Raw genomic sequence first — 18,332 nt, 5'->3', positions numbered from 1 at the left:
AATGTCAGTTAAGCTATAATGATCTTCTAAAAAATATATTACATTTATTTTATTCTCTTAAATCGTGAGTTAAACCCACCTATAAGTTACTTATTTATATTCATGGAAACTGTTTTTTTTTTAATTCCATATTATATATATGTACAAAAATTTATTTTCTATATACGAATGTCGAATAACGATGTACCTACAACGGTTGTAGTATAAGGTACAACACTACAACCTACCAAGTAATAACCAACAACATAATATTGACAAACTAGGTATTTATTTAATTTTTTGTATTAATACATTATGACAAAAAAAGGTATGAAATTATTAAAATGTGTAATATTTATAGTTAATTAATTAAATTTTAATTAATAACAGTAGTCAGTTGTTACTTATTAGTAACTATTAAAAATTAAAAATTAAAATACGAGTAATACAAACATATAAAAATACAATAGTATAATAGTACAATTATTTAGATTAAGTAATATTGTTAGTCATAAAAATCTGGTAAACTTATTTCATTTACAATATCAACTAGTTCATCTGTCAACAATTCTTCATTTATCACATTATTTACAGTATTTACATTATTTACACATTTGTACATTATTTCAGAATTAAATTTATCATACATCAATTTAGATGGGGAAAATGTAGTGCAACATTTGTTCGTAGAAATGAATGTACATTTAATTCTTATAAAGTATCTAACATTTTAGTATTTATCCTATTTTTAGCCTTAGTTTTAACAGTATTCATAATAGAAAAGATCCTTTCTACAACGGCATTACTTGATGGTAAGGAAAGGATTTTAAGAACAAATCCTGCTAATTCTCTAAACGCATAATTACCTCCAGCATCTTGATAATTGTACACTTAAGGCCAATATTTGTGACTATCGTGTAACTCCTTTTCATTAAGGTACATTTTCCAGGTAACAGTTATCAATTTATCCCACTGCGTTCCCACCAAAATAAAATCAGTTTGATTTAGAAATATATCAATGAACGGCAAATCACTAAAGGGTGTATTTATTTGATTCAAGCATTGTGCAGGTGAAAATAATTTTATAGTCAATTGTGCATAGAAATTCTTCAGATGCTTTAGATACGGCATTATTTAAGGAGTGGCAAATACATCTAACAATCTGTAAGTTTGGGCTTTTTTGTTTTGAACGAGTAAAAAGAGAATGGAATTTTCCACTCAAATTATTTGCCCCATTAGCACTTATACCAATTATATTTGTTAAATCTAAATGTATTTCATCCATGAATTTACAAATATAATTATAAAGTGATTCAGCTGTACAACTAACAACTTCAATAATACCTAAAAACTGTAAATTTATAGATTCACTTTTCACACTAAAATATTTAATACATATGCATGGGTATTTGAAAACTGAAACATCAGTCGATTCGTCAACAATCAGAGAAAAATAACTGGTACCGATATCTTGGACGAGTTGCTCAATTAAGGATGGAGCAATGACATATTTGATTAACGATGAACATTTTGTTCTACATAGTTTTAAATTACCAAGAGTTGTACCTTTTCCAATTATTTAAAGTATTTCACACATGATTTATACTTTTAATTGCAGTGTGAGTAGCTATACAAACAGCTAACTTTAAATCGATTGTTTTTTGTTCATTAGTAATAACAATATTACTTAAAATAGATTGCTGATTTCTTACAGAATTTAATAACTTATAAATTGTGAAGTTGATTCCCCTACCCTCCTATCTAAAGTTTTTTTTAATATTCCTACCTTTTGTTCCAGATACTCTTTCCCTCTTGCGCATTCCTTTTAGCCACTGTAATTATTTATTAAATCGCCCTGATGTCCGTATGATGAAACTGGCCAATAAGAACCCTTAATTTCTTAGTACTTGGTATATCTCAACAACATCACCATCCATCATATGTAACGATTTTGGTGTATAATCATCAGCGATTCGTATACAATCATACACAAAACGCGAATCATCCTTATTAATAAAACCCAATTTTTTGCAGTATGTTGTTTTCATACAAACAAATGTTACATCAGGTTTCAAACGGAAATGTACTTCGTTGGTCCTGGCGCTAGTTGTGACACGTATACTAATGTATTCGGCACAATATGTAACTACAGATTCATTGCCAGCTGCTCCTCTCTGATCGGCTGCAACTGCAACGCTGGTGCCACTTGTGGATGGCAAATTGTAGGACTCTTCTTTAACGGTCGACATTTTTCTATAATAGAATTACAGCCAATAGAAATAATAATATGTGGAAGTGCGCATAGAAATATACTAAAATATTTAAGATGTTCTAGTATATAAGATTTAAAATTGAATTAAGTTCGTTCATTTAGGTTTTTTTTATTTATACAATAATTATACTTATAGTGAACAATTTAAAACAATTACCTTGCATAGTTCCAAATGAAATCGAATTCGATCGAATTTTATGGCGTTCCGCAGTACAATAATATTATGACTGAAACAGAAAAATTGCTAGACGTTTCGAAAACGACGGAAAACTTGGCAGTTATTAATTTAAAAACATTTATTAATGTTGTAATTGTTTTAAACTTTTTACGAGTGACTAGGCAATGATGGCGTTTTTTTATACGAGCAGCCATTTTAAAGGCAATCAGGCTGTTATTGAAAATAAATTCATTGTAAATCCCAAGGTTTAAACTTAACTTTATCAAAAGTTGCTGAAGTAGTTCCAATTGGAAATTCTTTTGATATTCTTCAAAAAATTCATACTTTTTTTAATTCACAAAAACGTCAATTATGTCCTTCAACCTCATCTTCAACATAATCTTGAAACATCAATTCATAATCAACTCATAAACTTAAAAGAGTTCAGTGTACATTTTTGAAATTTGTCACTATCCCATTAAGTGTAGGGTGCGCGCCTTATGAGTGTGAACCAGTGTTGCAACGTCTCCATTTGTCTACCCTATGTGATGTAAGGAAACAAGGCAATCTAAAGTTTTTTTTAAACTTATAAATGGTGAAGTTGATTTCCCTACCCTCCTATCTAAAGTTTTTTCCAATATTCCTACCTTTTGTTCCAGATACTCTTTCCCTCTTGCGTATTCCTTTTAGCCACTGTAATTATTTATTAAATCGTCCTGATGTCCGTATGATGAAACTGGCCAATAAGAACCCTTAATTTCTTAGTACTTGGTATATCTCAACAACATCACCATCCATCATATGTAACGATTTTGGTGTATAATCATCAGCGATTCGTATACAATCATACACAAAACGCGAATCATCCTTATTAATAAAACCCAATTTTTTGCAGTATGTTGTTTTCATACAAACAAATGTTACATCAGGTTTCAAACGGAAATGTACTTCGTTGGTCCTGGCGCTAGTTGTGACACGTATACTAATGTATTCGGCACAATATGTAACTACAGATTCATTGCCAGCTGCTCCTCTCTGATCGGCTGCAACTGCAACGCTGGTGCCACTTGTGGATGGCAAATTGTAGGACTCTTCTTTAACGGTCGACATTTTTCTATAATAGAATTACAGTCAATAGACATAATAATATGTGGAAGTGAGCATAGAAATATACTAAAATATTTAAGATGTTCTAGTATTCTACAAAAGATTATGATGTTTATAAGATTTAAAATTGAATTACGAAGTTGATTCCCTATCTCCTATCAGTCCTATCTAAATTGCTTTTCAATGTTCCTAATGTTGGTCTAAATTATTATGCTAGTCATTATAAATTAATATTATCTACTACACTTCACAGTTATATTGAAACTTATAATATTCTTGAATATAACTTGGAAAGAAAATAACTGATGGGCGTCATTTTCTAAAAATGTTGGTACAGTCTTAATTAAATGTGCCATCACATCCTGTTACTTGGACTTAAAAATCCATAATAATAATTCATTAAATAACATTTATATACATTATTGATTTGATTATTGACCAACATTTCTCAAATCTGGTTCAATTGCGTTTGTATTGGCTACATTACAAAAAATGACTCCACTCACGGTTCCCTCTACCAGCAATGGACCTTGATAAAACCTATTAAAATGGTTTGTTTTATTTCTTTTCTTATGTTTTGTGTTTAATAAATGAAAATAATTAATATACTCTAACCTGTTAGGAGGATTTTGTAGTGTCATTGCAAAACATTTATTATCAGCAGGCGTCAATAAATCGTGGAAATTTGCCATGTTTCGTGGTGTCCGAGGGAAAAACGTACGTCTTTAACGCCGCACCCTCTCTACACTCTGTAGAAATGTATAGTTCTTTGCAGCCTCTGGAAAACTAAATCATCCAAAACAAGTGTATATAGATATCAAAACTAACCATCACCTATGCATAGTTGCATATCATTTGTAAAAACTGTACAAAAAAAACTAGTTTATAGGTAGGTACTAACTTTACAATTGCTTGCATATAAATTCCACGTGGAGTTATATGAATTTATTGTTTTCTCTAAAGCTCTCTCAGCCTTTCGAAGCAGTGTAACATTGAGGTTGGACTCTCTGACACCATGACAATGGCGCTTTGACAGTGTCAACCTAATGTTGGGAGAACAACCATTTTCCCCAACATGCATCAGATTTGATTGTCGCATATTGTCTACTAAGATGGCTGTGTTGCACTTATAGCCGATCATCGTCGTTGACCGCAATCCACCACAGGTGGATTGCCAACCAGGGTGGCTTAATTCTACTCATAGCAGCGAGTTACACCCAAAAGGAGTTGAGCAATCACAGTATTTTCAAGAGTTGTCATTTTTTATGGGCAACGGAGTGCCCCGGATCTGAAGCGCACAGGGGTCGGCTATTAATTATTATAAAACTAACTCTAACTGGACAACCTACGTGCTATTATTTTCGTTTGAAAATTCACGTCGTTTATTTAAGGAATGTTTTTAGGGAACGGAAAAAAGAAAGAAGGTAAATAATAAACATCTGATTTAAGAATTTCATTTAGAGAAAGCAATAACTACACACGAGCGAAGCCGGGTTCTTCAGCTTGTTAAATATAATTATTATCAAATAACATTATAATTATCATACCTGTAAAACAGACTAACCACACAAACAAAAAAATTATTGCACACATTTTTTGCTACCTTTCGACCCGGGTCTTTATCATTTTGCGGACAACTGCCCCCGACCCGTCGCCCAGGCCCTCATCCAGTTCGCAGGCGTATACCGTCGCCTTGGTAGCAGCGTCAAGCGCTCTGTCGGAGTCGGTGGCGGTTGAGCATGGAGGGGTTTTCGGCGACTTGTAGCCGTCTGCTTTGGTTGGGATCTCCATGATCTTCTTTTTGGATTTGATTTCCTAGGTGGGAGAGTTTGCTTGCTTCCTTTTGAACTACGGGTTGTTGATCTGATCGGTTTCCATGTCCCAGCTATCAGGAACGTCTGGGTTTGACATCGTGGCTTCCTAACCTGAGAAAGGAGTGGGGTCACGAGGTGAAAGGGAAAATACAATTTTTTTTTTTGGGGGGGGGGAGTTATTTTTGTCAGGGGTACCTCGTCCGGGTAGTGCTGTTGGGCCTTGTGCCCGAGTTCTAGGGTCGTCGGACCTTTTGCGCCGGAGTTATGGATAGCTTTGTAAACGGGGTGAGGGGAAATTTTCACGTGGTGGTAGGGTTTCAGGAGTCGTGGGCTTTTATCCGCAACGCTCTCGGAGCGCTGGTTGTCGCTCACCGTCGTTTTAAAATTTTATTCGACCGACGCGATCGTGGTGGCAACTGTCGGCGGTCGCCACGGGTATCGCGGTTCTCCGACCGACGCGATCGTGGTGGCAACTGTTGGCGGTCGCCACGGGTATCGCGGTTCTCCGACCGACGAGAGCGCGGTGTCGGTATCCGGGCGGCCGTGCTATTTGGCCGTATGATATGTGAAATCGCTTACCCTTGTCGTATATGCTTGATTTTTGAGGTACAACACCGCTGATGGTATTGGTAGATGCGGGGTGATGTTGCCGATCTTACGGTGCCAAGAACGGGTCTGGTCGCGCACGATCAGGGATCCCGTGTGAGAGCGCGAAGGACGCTGCCGTTTGGGCGTCGTTGCACGCTGGGATTTGGCCCTACGTTCCCGCGCGAGGTCTTAATCTCTTGGTGTTGGCCTGCTGAAGAGTTTAAGACATCGAACGCGACAATCGGACTTTGGCGAACGAAAATTTTTTGGCCGCGGGCTGCGGTTTTCAGCGCACTTCAGTCGCGATTTCTCAGCCACGGCTACACGGATTTTGGCGCTCTAAGGGAGTCGAAACGAAGCGTTGTGCCCTAGAATTATTCGGATCGGTTTGGTGTTTCCGAAGAAAAACGGCTCGGGAGGAAAAAAAAATGATTATGTGTACCTAACTCACTTAAAAATAATAAAATCGACAAAAGCTTAAGCGGGCTCCTAAATAATTATCTTTCCTTTAATTCTTATATAATAGGGCGATTCACTCCAATATCAAAACTAACAACACACTATTGAAACTGGTGAAGGTAAATTTGAAATTTTCTATGCCTCACTTGTACAAGACGGAGACAATACTTGTGGGGTTATTTATTATCCAGAACTTTCGAAATCGTTACTACATTTTATTGACTTTTATTAATTTTTCATTTTGATTTTCAGCAATCACAGGCCCAACTTTTAAGGTCTCGAGTCGGCCACAGCCGATTTGTGATGACCCAGCTTATAAACATGCGACGGGTAACATCCTGCACATAATTCAGAGACTTAGTCGCTATAATATAGGCAACAAAAACTCACACCATGGCTCCATCCATATAATATATTATATAGTTTATTTTATGCAAGGTTTTGTCATTAGTCTTACTTGCTATACAATTTATAAGTCCCCTTGAAACCTCGAAATACCAAAATCACGAACTTAGAATATTGTATGGTTTGGAAACGAACAGACGGGCGAGTGACGGAGAGCCAGGCCGCTTTAAAGCTTAAGACTTTAAGCTTGGGTTGGCAACTGTTTTTTTTAACGATTGTAACTATAAATTAATTTTATCTTCTAAGACGAATATGTATCTATCATAATATAATAATATTTATTTTGAAACGTCCTTTACATCCTATATATAAAATAATATACACTAAACACACACTATATAAGGATATTGAGGATTGGCCAATACAAAATAAACACACACGACCCTTTTCGGCCTGTACAAATTATTACTTTTTATTAAAATGACACACGGCAGTTATAGTTATCATCAATACGAGCTAACTCCCCAATACATTAAATACACATAATTTGGGCACAGATCTATTTAAACACTAAGTGGTTTTTGCTTGATGAGTTTACCTCATCTCTGTGTTGACAGACACAGGAAAAGAGTAAAGACACTTGTTAAACTATCACTTCTATATTTACGAGCCTATAATAGGAAATAGTGTATTAATTAACACTATATAATCAATAATCCCGGTCGCATAACAAAGCGTTTAGGGTTCGATACCGTGAACCAGGCATAAAATACAAAATAACTACAAATAAGATTTTGAAAACCTCTATTCGGCACACTTGTGTGTCTAATCAATGTGTATCAATGGTAAATAATAATGCGTACCACACCGGTGTTTGATTTTTTAAAATTTTTTTTTTAATATTTTGCTTTTTGTACTGTTTCATAAATGCATCATAGTGCCTATACGTTACACATACATTGGTGTAATTTATTATATAGGTTATGAATTTATGATGGTGTAGACCGCCGATTGCGTCTTATATCTGTCAACAACCGGCTGTCAACTTAAATGTACCTACATTCGAACGGACAGACGTAAATTGCGCCCAAAGACGGGAAAAAATTGTTAATCGCGTCTGATATTTTCCAGGTACAAATTTCTATGCAGGTAGTTAATAGAAATATGATTATTTCTATAGCCCAATTTTTTACGATGGTCATTTAGAATTAGCATTGCCCGCAGAGGACACCAAGAGAGGCGACAATCACTGTCCTCCAAAAATTATTTTGTGGTTTACTTGAAATAAATAAATATAAGTTAATAAAAATAGAGAAAATTAATTTTGTTTTGAAATAAAATAATGAAGGATTAATAAGTTATTTTAAATCTGTTTTGTTATGTTAATTTATGCAGTAAATAATAATAATAATAATAAGTGGCTTGGTGAGGCATGATCATACGCTCAATCTGCGGCGACGCTCTGAGCGTACATACCGAGCGAGCCGTCGTCGTTAGCATTCGGATGGGTGACCACTAGCGTTTTTAGCAGCAAATCCTTGAAACACATACAAAACTTATTCCAACCAATCGCTCCCCCCACACAGTACCAGGCTAATGACGTTAGTGGTTGAAGCTTTAATCCAAATAATTAAAAAATCTGGTAATTTGTACAATATAGAGTTAATACGATTATAAGTTAGGCTTATCCGACAATAAATGTACAACAGTATTAATATAGATAATAGATATCGATGAATTCAAGGTCATTTAGATACTAACTGCAATTTACTATACCTATTTTAGAAACCACAAAATCCTGGGTTCAATTTATCATAGTATTTTAATTACCTGCTCAATGTGAGCTCAATTTATAAGCGCCCACGTACGAACAGTGTGTATGTTTATGCGTACCGAACGTTGTATACATGCCAACTTCACTTTGCTCATAAACACGGTCTCGTAATTATTATAAACTCTTACTTATATAGACTCAAGGCATAAGCACTATGTACTAGTATTATAAGCAGAGAAGCAACTAGGATTATTTACGCCTGGGGAAATGCTAAAATTACGCCCAATCATAGGCCAAAAATACTGAAATACCCTTTCTACATTGTATTTTTTATAACAATAAGCAAAATAAGTAGATGTACAATTAAATGTATTTATTCAAATATTCAGTAACCATTGGCGAATATTTTGGTTATAACATAAAAAAATAATATTTCAATTTTGTATCAACTAGGTATAAATTATTTTAAGTATTGAAGTTCCAATTATATTAAAATTCCGTGTAGGATTTTATTTTAAAGTAAAACTATTACTTGTTAAACTTTTTTGTACATATAAGTACTTAAATACGTAATTATTTGTGCATATAGTATCGTACTACTATATACAATAGAAACCCCATTTTTGTATGTAGGCGCATAACTCAAAAAGTACCTAACAAAATTCACTTTAAAAACAGAAAAGATTTTTAAATTAAAATTCAGATCATTATTACAACTACTTGTCATGTACACACAAAAAATAAAATAAAATACATCATTGTAAAATTATTATATCTAAGAGATGTAAATTTAAATTTAAATGTATTTACTATATATTTTTTTGTGTAATATTCAAAATTTAAAATCTTTAAAATTAGAAAATGTCTTTTTTTTTCGTATAATGATAATTTGGAAATTCTTGGAAATTCATTGTTCATTTTAATATATTTTTAATGCATATAAATTGTAGTCTTCATTTAAATTTATAAACAGTATGTCCACAGATTTATGGAACATTAAACTTCTCTGTCAGATTAACATAGGATTTAATTTTGACTTTTTGGCAGGCTAAAAGTGGAGGTATCGACTTCACATTTATGGTAACATTTAAAATAACAACATCTATTTTTGATAAGTTCTACATTTTTGTATTTATCAGCCTTCTATTTAAATTACTATACAATCAAAATCAAAAAGAATAGAATGAAACCCATCTTAAAATAAAAAATAATTACATTTTTTTCTTATGTTAGTGATTTTATTTTCATGTTATGCAGTAACTTATGAGTCAATTAATTTTATTGTCAAGTGTCAAAATTAAATACCAATCGTAAATCAAACTTCCAAATGGAGTTTTATATATATTACTCATAAATGTACCTCAACAGTGACAGCTTTTTTTACTATTCATAAATTTTCAGATAATTATTGTTTTATATTTAAAAAATATAATTAGTACAATTATATACATAATAGACATACATAGAATTGGACACACTAAACTAAATCATTTATTTCTCACATCCAAAGTAAAACCCACCACCTGTAGCTCACAACTCACTGAGAAACATATTTTAAACTTTAAAGTAGTATCATCTGTACAAACAAGAGTGAATAAATTTGAATTTGACTGAAACTTTCTATGCAACCCTCGGACTACAACGGGAATAAAACAAGAAACTCCTAAAATTTTTAAAATTAATCAATCTAATTGACAAAGTATAATTCAATTGATAAACCAATGCAAGTTATATACTCGAAACTTGTTTAGATCTCAACATGAATAGAGTGTAGTGTATTATTTATTTCACAATCAAAGTGTAATTTTAGTCTATGGTTTATTAAATTTAATTAAATCTGTTTTGATTTTTACTAAATGGTTTAGATTATGTAGAAATTGTGTTGAATTTGACTCAGACGCTCTCATTATGTTTTTGAATTTGTTACTCATAAAAACCAATTTGACATTTATTGTTTAGTATTTAATCTTATAATGAAATTAATATTTGGCATTAGCCGTGGTTGTTACATAGAAAATGTACCTTATTGTGTTTTAATTATGTAATATATTTGTTTGAATGCAAAAAGTTATAAACATAAATCATATGCAATATTAAATAAATGCATAATATATACTTCTTCACGGAAGGAACCATTATTGAACAATTCAATCTCAGAATATCGTCAACATCATTATTACATCCCAAATTAAAATAATTATCAGCCACCAATATGCAAGTAACAATAAATATTATTAATATAGTTAAGAAAATGTCAGCACTATTTTTTTTGATATAGTGGTATAATTAAATTGTATTATTTTTGTAATCATATGATAAAGTTTGAGATTAAAATACTGCATAACAGAGTTGAATATGGCTAGTTGAAAACTACAATCGATTATTTATGAAAAATTATCAAATTTAGTTGCTTCTACATAATTTTATCATTATTCTCATAAAGCTCATTTCTGTGGACAAAATTACAATGACACGATGGCAATGTATAATTTAAACAAATGAACAACATAAAACCTAAAGATTAAAGTCAAGCCTATAATAAATAATAATAAGCTCTTTTTGGTAATTTACATAATTAAAACTCTGTTTAAGTGAGTTAATTTGTACAATTTTTTATAAGTTATCATTAGTTATTATTTACAACATGGTGGATTAGTAAGTTTTAACATTGAAAATCAGTACTAAAATGAATACTTATCAATGTTTTCAAGTATCGCTTAATTGTTTCAACTAATTTATTGCACTATAAAATCTAAATTAAAAATATTAAGAATATTAATTTATATTGTAAACCGGGCATATGACAGGTGTGATAACTGTGTAAACAGTCGTTTTGTCCCCGTCATTTGATAAGGTGGGACATTTTGCCCCAGGGAGTTATAGACGTACCTACATAATTTTAATATGGTATTGACATTTTAAATTTAAAATAAAAAGCGATTGAAATATCGAAAAATAATTATGCAAATGCATTTGAATTCTATTTTCATATAGTTTATAACTAATTTAAATTGTATTTTTTAAAAAAACAATTTGAATGATGACAATATGGGTACGTAGGTAATATATTTTATATTTTAGAATTTTTGTAGTTATTTAGTATAAATTATAACAACATTTTAAGTTTTATTAAGATAATTCAATTTTTAAATAAATATTTTTTAAAATTCTTTTTGACCAAACGTCGTATCTTATTGACGGGGATGAAACACTGAATTTCATGATCCTTGACATACAAATACAACAACGATCTCCATTGCATCAGCTCCTAATGACGCCGACGGCCACTCTGCTATTTCGCTCGTCCTGCGATGTGTAGTGTGGACAACTCGATTTCTCCGCACTAGGCCTACCTTTTATTTGTCATGTGAACTGCGAACACCTCCAGGCTAGACGTGTCTCAATATCAACCGACCTAAAATAATGTAAATATTACACGCGATAGAAACTGTGGATTTGTTTTTACTTGTTATTGATATAGAAATATTACATTGTGGTTTTAAAATTATTGATATTTCAGAATAATGTAAAGAGATATTACAGTCTATGCCAACCCTGGCTAATGGTCACTTGCAAAGCTGGGCATTACCAAATTAAAAGTTAAAGTTAAGCCAAAAAGTTAATTTTACTTTTAACTTTTTAACTTATCTAGTTAATTTTTGGATTTTCATTAACTTAACTGTTAGAATATTATTAAATTTATTTTTTAATTAACTTTTTTAATTAATTTATATTTTTAAAATATGAGTTTAGTTAATTTTTTTTAAATTTTTTTGCCGTGAATTGTTTCAAGTTAAAAATGTTATATTTTTTCAATCACTGTATAGTGAAGGAAAAAATAATTTTTAATGCAATTATTTTTTAGCATAAAAATGAATGCTACCTACTTATGTTTAAACTTATAGTTTCAGTTTATCTGTACATGGCTAAACGTATGGTCTTGCTGGTATTCTGCCTGGTCGGGTTATCACGCGCCATGATTATGCGTCAACCCGACCTACACTGCGACAACATTGACAAGTATTGTGGGTCAAGGCTGGCAAACGAACTGCAAGTAATTTGCAGAGGGAAATATAATGAAGTACCAGGTGAGTTTTTAGCTTTCCAGTTTTTAATACATACAGTTCTTACAATTCTAAAACCATGGTGAAATCTTTTACCCTTGTAACGAGGACGCGAAGTGTGAACAGGTGACTCGTATGTTATATGATATCATATTAAAATGAGTGCACTCTGGGCACTATTTTCTAGCATCATTATTACCTGCCCTTATACCTTAGTACAGCATACATCTGTTTTAACCTTTGACATCTCCAACACTGATATGCCCAATAACTTTTTACAGCTGGCGAGGACAAGCTCTCTATCAGCGACCAGAGACGTTTGGGATTGTCGATGGTCATCGATGAATGCTGTACACTGCCATGCAATAGAAGAACGTTGAATATGTATAGTGCATCAGTTCCCTAATAGGTACACAACCAATACAAATAATAAATTATCAAATTGTTTGGATCCACATAGATCTGTGTCAACTAGTTTCATTCAATTACTAACATTTATGATTTGTTTTTTTTTCAGTCCATTTCTAAAAATGTCGATAACATGAAGAAAAATTGCAATCTGTAAACATATTTTTTTTTCTATAGACATGTATATTACTTTTTTTTTAAATATTAGAATTAAGCATTTTAATGATTTCGATAATATTATGTATTTTTAAATGTTAATTTTAATAATATGCAATTTAAGTACAAAAAAATAGCTGTGCGTTATCATTGTTTATCATGTTAATTTAATTCTTGTAATGGTTATACATTGGTTACACATTTGTGTGATTTATTAAATATTGAATGACTAATATAGGCTAATAATAGAAGCTCAAAATCAAATATTTTTTCAGTTAGGGATTGAAGTGAAAGTTTAGAATATTGTTCAGTGGACTGTATGAAATGTAAATGTATGGTTTTAAAATATAATGAAAATAATGCGGTTTCTTTTGCTCTTATTCATACATATACCACTAATGGCTTATAATAAATACTATTTTAATTTTAAGAACATTTGTAAGGTTGTGATTCAAATACTTGTTATAATATTATACTTTTGTAATTATATATTAGATATGTGTACCTATGATTTATTTTATTACAATATATGTGTATACGTTTTTTTTTTTATTGAAACTTATCATCATTCAGGTTTACATCTTTATGGATAAAGGAAAGTTACTTCAGCAATAATAAACGCACAGCCGAACTTATTTGAGACTTGAGTTATCGAATTGAAATTTTGAGGCTAGATTAATATTATAATGTCAAGTTCCATCAAGAAAGGATTTTTAAAATTTTGATTTTAAAGGGTTGAAATCGGCAAAAATAAATTGTTTACGAACAAATTGTATATCTATAATCTATACACATATTTTATAGCACTGAGATATGCAATCATAACTTTCTGTCAAAAATAAATAAATAAATAAATAGAAAACACATATAACTTATATTAGGTTAGGTTCTGGTTCCTAATTTTAAGTTTTTGGATTCTAGAACCGTTTTGAATTTTATTTATGTAGATTATTTAATAGGGTGAATGTACACAACATTTTTTACAACTATTATATCTTATAATGATATCAAAAGCTATTGGCCAATATTCCTATTAAATTTTGACTACAAGATCTCTGAAAGAATATAACCAAATTGCAGAAACTGTGAATAAATCGATCCTAGTAGAAAAGGTTATTATCGTTAACCACAAACATCGAAGATAGTTATAAAAAAGGGTTGTACTCCGCTGCAGTCCTTATAGATCTTACGGCAGCATATGATACAGTGTATGGCTCAATTGGCTAATCACTAATCGCCTATGGGTGACCATGCAAAATAATAAGTGGAATCATAAACAGTATGCCGAGTAACAGATTTTTCAATGTAGTTAAAGGTAATAAAAGGATTATGCAAAGAAAGCTAAATAATGTCTAGCCACAAGGCTTTGTATAAGCCCTCATACTTTTTAATTTATATATCAGTGACCTACCCAAAACAAAGTCAAATAAATTATTTACACAGCCTATATAGCTCTTCTATGTTAGGAAAAAACATACAAACTTGTGAAAAATACCTAACGGAAGACCTGAATGAATTAAATAGTTACTGTAACAAATGGAGGCTCTCGTCAAATTCAACTAAACTGAGGTACACTATTCCATCTCAACAACAAAATGCCAAGACAGGAAATAAAGGTGGTCTTTAACGAGCAACGAATAGGGTTAAGTACTAAACATATCTAGGAATACAATTGAACCGAACGTTTTCATACAGAGAACTTAACCAAGGTGGAAGCAAAGCATAAGACTCGAAACAATATAGTACATAAATTAGCTCAAATAACCTGAGGTCAGATCTAACTTTGTTAGAATATCTGCACTAGTCCTCACCTACTCAGAAACCGAGTACTGTGCACCAGTGTGAATTGAGAGCTCACACACACAAGTAAAATAGATACCCAACTAAACGCAACAATGAGACCAATCTCTGTAATAATCAAGTCAACACCAGCCTCTTGGCTACCTCATGGCTTAAACAGAAGCTTACCCAAACACAAGTACACGAATAACAAGCTTAGCTAAAGATTAATATCTCGAAAGCCTCCCTGGAAGCTGGCACAAAAATTAAATAACAAAAACCATAACCTTAACTTTTAAAGGTATTGATGAATGGAATCTAGAAAACTGACAAAAAAAAAGTTTTAGAGTTTCAACCACCTCAGAAGAAAAGGGTGACTTTTAACAGACTTAAGAACGGTTACAGAAAAACAGGAAAAATGCTGTGTAAATGGAGACTTGGAGATCACCACAATTTGTTTGCGGACATGATACTCAGACAGCCAACCACATCGTGGAAGAATGTCCAGTATGCAATATACAATGCGGAGTGAAACACCTCCATAAGACTACAACAGTGGCAAAAAACTGATTAACCAACAAGGACATTAGAATTTAAAGCAATGTAAATACAACCCAGACTTCAACACCTAATCATTAAATATACTTAACTAATTCTAACTATTTAGGTTTCTATATTTTATCAACTTACATCTTTTATTGAAGTATTTTATTGTTGTTCAATAATTTATTGTTATCTTATGCTGTTTAGTGTTGAATTAAATCATTCGATAAATAAATTAAGAACTATTACATACTTCAATACTACTTTTTGAAGAATCTGCATCAATATCTTCTTCAGGTTCTTGTTCCTTTTTTTTATAAGCAATATGCATATCATCTATCCATTCATCATAACGTACATTCCATCCTTCATAATGCACGTAATATTTCATTACTCCTTCAATATCACACACATAAATGACCTAAAAATGTATAATATTTAAGTCTTTTGATTATTTTGAACAATACTAATTTCAACATATTTCATAATATCAAAGTATTTTGGATATGGGATGATGATTAAACTCAAATTTAACCTAAGATCAATAAAATCTAATAAAAAGATCTAATAAAAAATCATTCAAGATTAAAGCTGGCAAAGCGAAAGTGAGAGAAACATGATGAATTTGATACAAATATAGTTTTAGATAGTTTTAGAGATGACTAAAATAAAGAAATTAACTTTTGAATAAGAATTGTAAACAATAAAAACAAAGTAAATCCCAAAAAATAAGCGGGTTAGTGGGTATTGCTCTGCTGTACATTAGGTGTCTAGAGAGTCACTGCAATGGATATGTAAATTTGATTCAATGTTATAAAATCATTGTATACAATAAATGATTTCAAGCTTAAAATAACTATTAAAAAAACTAGGTATGTCATAAATTAATAAAACCTTGCACACAATTTGTTAATTTACGTGTGAATATTCAATATATTGTAACTTCAAACAATCGGAAAAATGTATCTGTCTTTCCGGTAAATTTTTTTGTTAGCTGTACAAAGAACCCTGAGGGAAGTCTTGCATTAAATGTTCAAAGTTTAAAATAAATAAATAATATCTTCACAGACAATTCACCAATTTTCATGATTTTGATGAGTTTTGTCAAAGTTAAAACTTTAGAACCTCATTAAAAATTTTTTTTTTTTTGATTTCCACTAACAACTTATAAAGGAATGTTGTATTACATTTTTGATTTTTTACAGGACAAAAATTTTTTTACTGGCAATAATTTGAAAAAAACTAATAAGACTCTGAGTGTTCTTATGCAGTTATGCCTATAAAAAGCTCAAAAAGGAAACACAATAAATTGCTCACATTAAGATTTTCTAAAAATTGCATGTGTCTAGTCATTTTCTTTAAGGTTAAGCTAAAAAAAATTGATTTTTTTGAAAACTGTTTGCGAAAAAATCTAGATTTTTCATTAATTGTTGATTTGTTTATCTTTTTTTATTATCCCAAAAGGTGATGACGGACATAAATAAAAACCAACACATCATGGTTAAAACAAAACATTCATCGCTCCACTCAGAATCTAAAATATACTATCACTATTAAGTAAAAGTTACATCAAACTCTAACATTGTAAAAGAAACACTGATTTATTTATTCATAATATTTATAAGTTATAGGTTAACCTAATAAATAGTAACAAATGATCAATAAATAATTAATTTTTTTTACGCATATAGTTTGTTTAAAATGATTAAAAATAAAATTTTTTTATTTTGCTTAAGTTGAATAAATTCATAATATTTTTGTAAAACAATAAATACATTTTTTTAAGTATTTAAATAACTTACTTTTGCATCATAAGTTATGTCACCATAGTAAACAACTAAATTATCTCCAACGACCACGGATGAATCTTTATCAAATGGTACATTTTCTATGTTACTAAATTAACAAAAACATTATACCAATATTAAATAATATAAAATATGTAGAACTGATTTATATTATATTATAGTTTATAAACATACATAGATGTAGAAATTGTACCATTTGAAGACACTTTCTCCTCTTTATCGTCCTTTTTCTTTCTCAGGGTTTTCTTCTTTTCAGTTACGTCTTTCTTTTTAATTTTACCTAGATTTTCTATAAGGAGTCCAGGCAGTGTCGGCTGTAGAACAGAAGCACTGTCAGCAAGATCACTTAATATCGATGCTCTCCTTGATTCAGAGCGTAAATGTATATTAGTCAGCTAAAATAATAAAACAAAAAATAGTTTTTAAAAACTTATCTTAATCAATATTAAAAATCATAAGTTAAGATTTTATTTTCAAAACCAAACTACATTTAGGAACTATACCAAAAATATCTAGCGCCTATTAAAATGAAATGGAATATAATAGTTATAAAATGAAGTACATTATCATTAATCTTCTTTCATAAATTTAAGTTAAATATAATCGCGATTTCAGAAAAATAACAAATTTGGTATAGTTTTTGTTTTGTATGATTAAATAAATACAGAAAATGCGTACATTGAATTTAAAGTAAGTCAATCAATAAGTCATCATTGTTAAAATCCAAATTAAAAAATTAAAGAATATCACTTATTATTTTTACTGTATTACCCAGTACAAATTTAAATTCTTAACTAAATTAATTAATAAAAAGCATAATATATAACAATGTTATATTTTACTTTTGGTACTTCTTCGTATAGTTTTTCTTTATTTGAAACATGGGTATAAGAAATTCCTCTATTCAATTTTTTGAATGACATATCTTCAAAATAAGTTTTAACTTGTTCTTTGATTAATCTTCTTTTTTTCATATTAGTTTTTAGTATTGATTTTCCATGTACATTTATTTTATACATTTTATTTTCTACTTTTTTATCTCCAATGATTTGATTATCGTCTACTGCATCAGAATCCAT

The 18,332-nt window shown here is 30.8% G+C and overlaps 3 protein-coding genes and 1 pseudogene across 3 annotated transcripts; all 4 read right to left on the bottom strand.

Annotated features, from left to right (window-relative positions):
- Positions 1-1,862: 1,862 nt before the first annotated feature.
- LOC111042045 (small ubiquitin-related modifier-like) lies at positions 1,863-2,228 on the bottom strand. The gene has a single exon (XM_022326534.1). It carries the CDS (start codon positions 2,226-2,228, stop codon positions 1,872-1,874), a length of 357 nt encoding a protein of 118 aa, XP_022182226.1. The 3' UTR covers positions 1,863-1,871.
- Positions 2,229-2,400: 172 nt separating this feature from the next.
- On the bottom strand, positions 2,401-3,612 carry LOC111042052 (small ubiquitin-related modifier-like). The gene has a single exon (XM_022326539.1). The coding sequence runs from the start codon at positions 3,516-3,518 to the stop codon at positions 3,162-3,164; it is 357 nt and encodes a 118-aa protein (XP_022182231.1). The 5' UTR covers positions 3,519-3,612; the 3' UTR covers positions 2,401-3,161.
- Positions 3,613-3,946: 334 nt separating this feature from the next.
- On the bottom strand, positions 3,947-4,804 carry LOC111042048 (annotated as a pseudogene).
- Positions 4,805-11,628: 6,824 nt separating this feature from the next.
- LOC111042047 lies at positions 11,629-18,332 on the bottom strand. Its single transcript, XM_022326536.1, has 7 exons — positions 18,096-18,332; positions 17,428-17,648; positions 17,248-17,341; positions 15,699-15,866; positions 13,053-13,118; positions 12,759-12,961; positions 11,629-11,910 (listed from the first exon to the last, which is right to left on the bottom strand). Exons 1-7 carry the CDS (start codon positions 18,330-18,332, stop codon positions 11,859-11,861), a joined length of 1,041 nt encoding a protein of 346 aa, XP_022182228.1. The 3' UTR covers positions 11,629-11,858.

The sequence above is a fragment of the Myzus persicae genome, unplaced genomic scaffold (assembly GCF_001856785.1).
Source record: "Myzus persicae strain clone G006 unplaced genomic scaffold, MPER_G0061.0, whole genome shotgun sequence".
Classification (NCBI taxonomy): domain Eukaryota; kingdom Metazoa; phylum Arthropoda; class Insecta; order Hemiptera; family Aphididae; genus Myzus; species Myzus persicae.
Note: the sequence above shows the minus strand (reverse complement) of the source record. Positions and strands in the feature narration are given on the sequence as shown.